The sequence below is a fragment of the Oratosquilla oratoria genome, chromosome 38, assembly GCF_046742065.1.
Source record: "Oratosquilla oratoria isolate Oo_2021 chromosome 38, ASM4674206v1, whole genome shotgun sequence".
In the NCBI taxonomy this organism is placed as follows: Eukaryota; Metazoa; Arthropoda; class Malacostraca; order Stomatopoda; family Squillidae; genus Oratosquilla; species Oratosquilla oratoria.
Window position 1 is genome coordinate 30,981,877 of NC_134814.1, and position 3,010 is coordinate 30,984,886.

The 3,010-nt window shown below is 41.2% G+C and overlaps 1 protein-coding gene across 1 annotated transcript; it reads right to left on the bottom strand.

Annotated features, from left to right (window-relative positions):
• Window positions 1-816: 816 nt before the first annotated feature.
• Window positions 817-1,983, bottom strand: LOC143019851 (uncharacterized). Its single transcript, XM_076175832.1, has one exon. It carries the CDS (start codon window positions 1,981-1,983, stop codon window positions 817-819), a length of 1,167 nt encoding a protein of 388 aa, XP_076031947.1.
• Between the last annotated feature and the right edge of the window lie 1,027 nt (window positions 1,984-3,010).

Sequence of the window (3,010 nt, forward strand, 5' to 3'; positions counted from 1 at the left end):
TCTGCCAGTGTAATCATTTTCAGGTATTACTTTTAGAAAGGTCTTGTGATTTTGATTTACCCACCAGGAAAAGCTAAGAACATTACAGGGGGCCCACGACATCAGTTATCACATGGGTAAAAGGTTCCGACACCACAGGAATAGGTTGCAACGGTGCAGGAGGAATAACAATGTTAGGCTTACCTATCAACTGGCATGTTTCACATGTTTTACAATAGTGTGTTACTTGCCTATAGATACCAGGCCAATAGAAGTACTTGATAATCTTGTCCAATGTTTTCTGCACACCCAGATGTCCTCCTATGTAGTCATGTGAAAGACTGATGACTTTCTCTCGATACACATCCGGAATGACAACCTGATGAAACTCACACCAACTCTCATTTGCAGGAACATCTGGCGGTCTATATTTTCTCATTAGTACAGTATCACGTATATAATAACATGTAGCTTCATTTGAGATGTCCTTCTCTTGTATGGCCCTTGCAAATAATGGGATTAATGACCTATCAGCTTTCTGGGCAGATATCAGATTACTACGAGTCATTGGGAGAACACTTAAATCCACACGTTCACTTACATTACTCTGCGCTTCTTTCACCTTATCACTAGAGAGACTGCACGGCAGAACCCCGGGACTAGGCGAAGCCACATCACGATCAGCAAGTTCATCTGGCCAGCAGGTCCTGTACTAGAGTCTACATTAAACAAACTACTAATTTCCATATCAGCAGTTTCTTTACTGGTTTTCATCCTTGCCTGGCTGCGAGTAACAGCGCATGCTGGAAAAATATCTCCACACTCACTTTTCAAACCCTATGCAGGATTCCATTCCAGTAGAGTCGTACACACCACGGGATCAGGCATAATTAACTTTCCCGCTATATCATTTCCTTGCAAGAAACTCACTCCCTCAACAGGTAAAGTCTCCCCAACTCCAACCAACACAGGCTGAGATAATAATTCAGTACGGAGAAACAACTTACACAGGGGAACCGTCATCGTCGCCCAAACGCCCTTTATCAATACATGCTCACCCGTCAACGTCTGTTCTACGTCAGGAACAGCGCTTTGTAATACCATACTGAGCGATGCAGCAGTGCCTCGCAACACAGTTACAGACACTTCGGGCCCATCCTCCTCGACAGACACTGTACCAGGGAATACAAATGAGTTAAACAGACGGCGTTCCCTTCCCACCTCAGCATCCCTTTTTTCCTTTACATCTGCTGAAAGCAAAGCTACATTAGCAACACGTTTCTCTCTAGTCAACAACTCAGGACACCTTGCCTTTACGTGCCCAAATTTTTTACAATAAAAGCAACCAATTTTTGACACATCTGTTTTGCTTTTACCCAGGGTCCAGGTACCTTTACCCTTATGTACCTTTCCCTCTTGAGGTTGAGAAATGCCTGGAGGGGAAGGAGGCTTACTTGATTTATGCGTTAATGTATAATTTTCCGCCAATGTGGCAGCTCCATCAATTCTACTTACTTCCTTTTCTAGCAAATAGGTTCGAACGTCCAGTGGAATACCCTTAACATATTGTTCCAGTGCAATTAGTTCCTTTAACTCCTCATAAGTTTTAATTCCGCTGGCTGATAGCCATCTATTAAATAATTTATTCACACTGTTACCATACTCGAGGTATGACTGGTGGTTTCCTCTAAAACAATTTCTAAACTTTTGTCTATAAAATTCTGGAGTGCATAAGTATGCCTTCAACACTGCATCCTTCACTACCGAATACTGGCTCTGATCTTCAGAGGACAAGGATAAGTACGATAAACGAGCCTTACCCACTAAGGCCGTTTGTACCAGCACACACCAATACGGCTTAGGCCAGGAGAGGGTGGTTGCCAAGCTTTCGAACTGCTCGAAAAACTCCTCCGGCTCACAATCTAGGAAAGTAGGGACAAGGCGTACTTCACTGTTTATATCAAATGTAGGTTTCAGCAACCCTTGGACACCCTGCTTCTCCATCATTGCAGACTTCAAGTTCGTTTCAACCTTAAGCCTTTCAAGTGCTATCCTCTCCTTCTCCAACTCCGTCTCTACTTTAAATTTCTCTAGAGCTATCCTCTCTTTCTCTACCTACAACTCAATCTTAGTAATTTCCGCCTTATCCTCATCTCTCTCCGTCTCTCCTTGAAGCTCAATATCACACAATGCCTTGGCACTAACCTCCAGAATTTCTTTTGAGATAAAATCTTGAATGACTGCTTTCTTAATATCATCCTTAAGTACTTCACAGTTCTGCAAAGGGGCAAGCCCAGGATTCTTAATGAATTGTGCAATATCAAACGACTCCATATCAGCTAGTGAGGAATTATAACCTAACTAAAACAATGTTCAGTAACAATGGTTAAATACTCTTCAAGAAACAGTAAACACAATTATTATTCACTGCAAGTATACCGCACTGATAATACACCGCTGTATAATACCTTATGATTTATAGTACGACACCTGTTCTGTATAATACAGTCGATGCACAATATGGTACCCCACATATAGTACGATCGCCGCACAATCAAAATACGTGCAATCATAATACCACACAACATAGTACCCGGTATTATATAGTACCTTCACTTTATATGGTACCTTCAATTAATATGGTGCCTTCAATTTATATGTTACCCCGCAGCTCCACCATTTTGTTATGCCATGACTTCCCAGGGCACGACGATCCCTGAGTATTCTAAATGAGGGCCCCAATATGGCGTAACAATGTCTGAATCATGAGAGAGGACTTGGGCCCTTAAGTTGTGTGTAATTACCAATTAACTGTTTCTTATGAGCATTCCACTATATTGTTTCAAATAAAGAGCAACAAAGGAAAATAGAATTAATTATAAATGAAAGCTTAAGCATACACAGAACAATTCCAATTTAGAATAAGATACTGCCGGCGAATGAGAATTGAAACATGGAAAAACCGGCAGCTTTTAACAAGAGTATTAAAAAAATACAGATTTTTTGAAAAGTATAACCATTACCATATAGA

Bases quoted from the DNA above. Each gene is read 5' to 3' on its own strand.
- LOC143019851 (XM_076175832.1), bottom strand. From the start codon at position 1,983: ATGGAGAAGCAGGGTGTCCAAGGGTTGCTGAAACCTACATTTGATATA.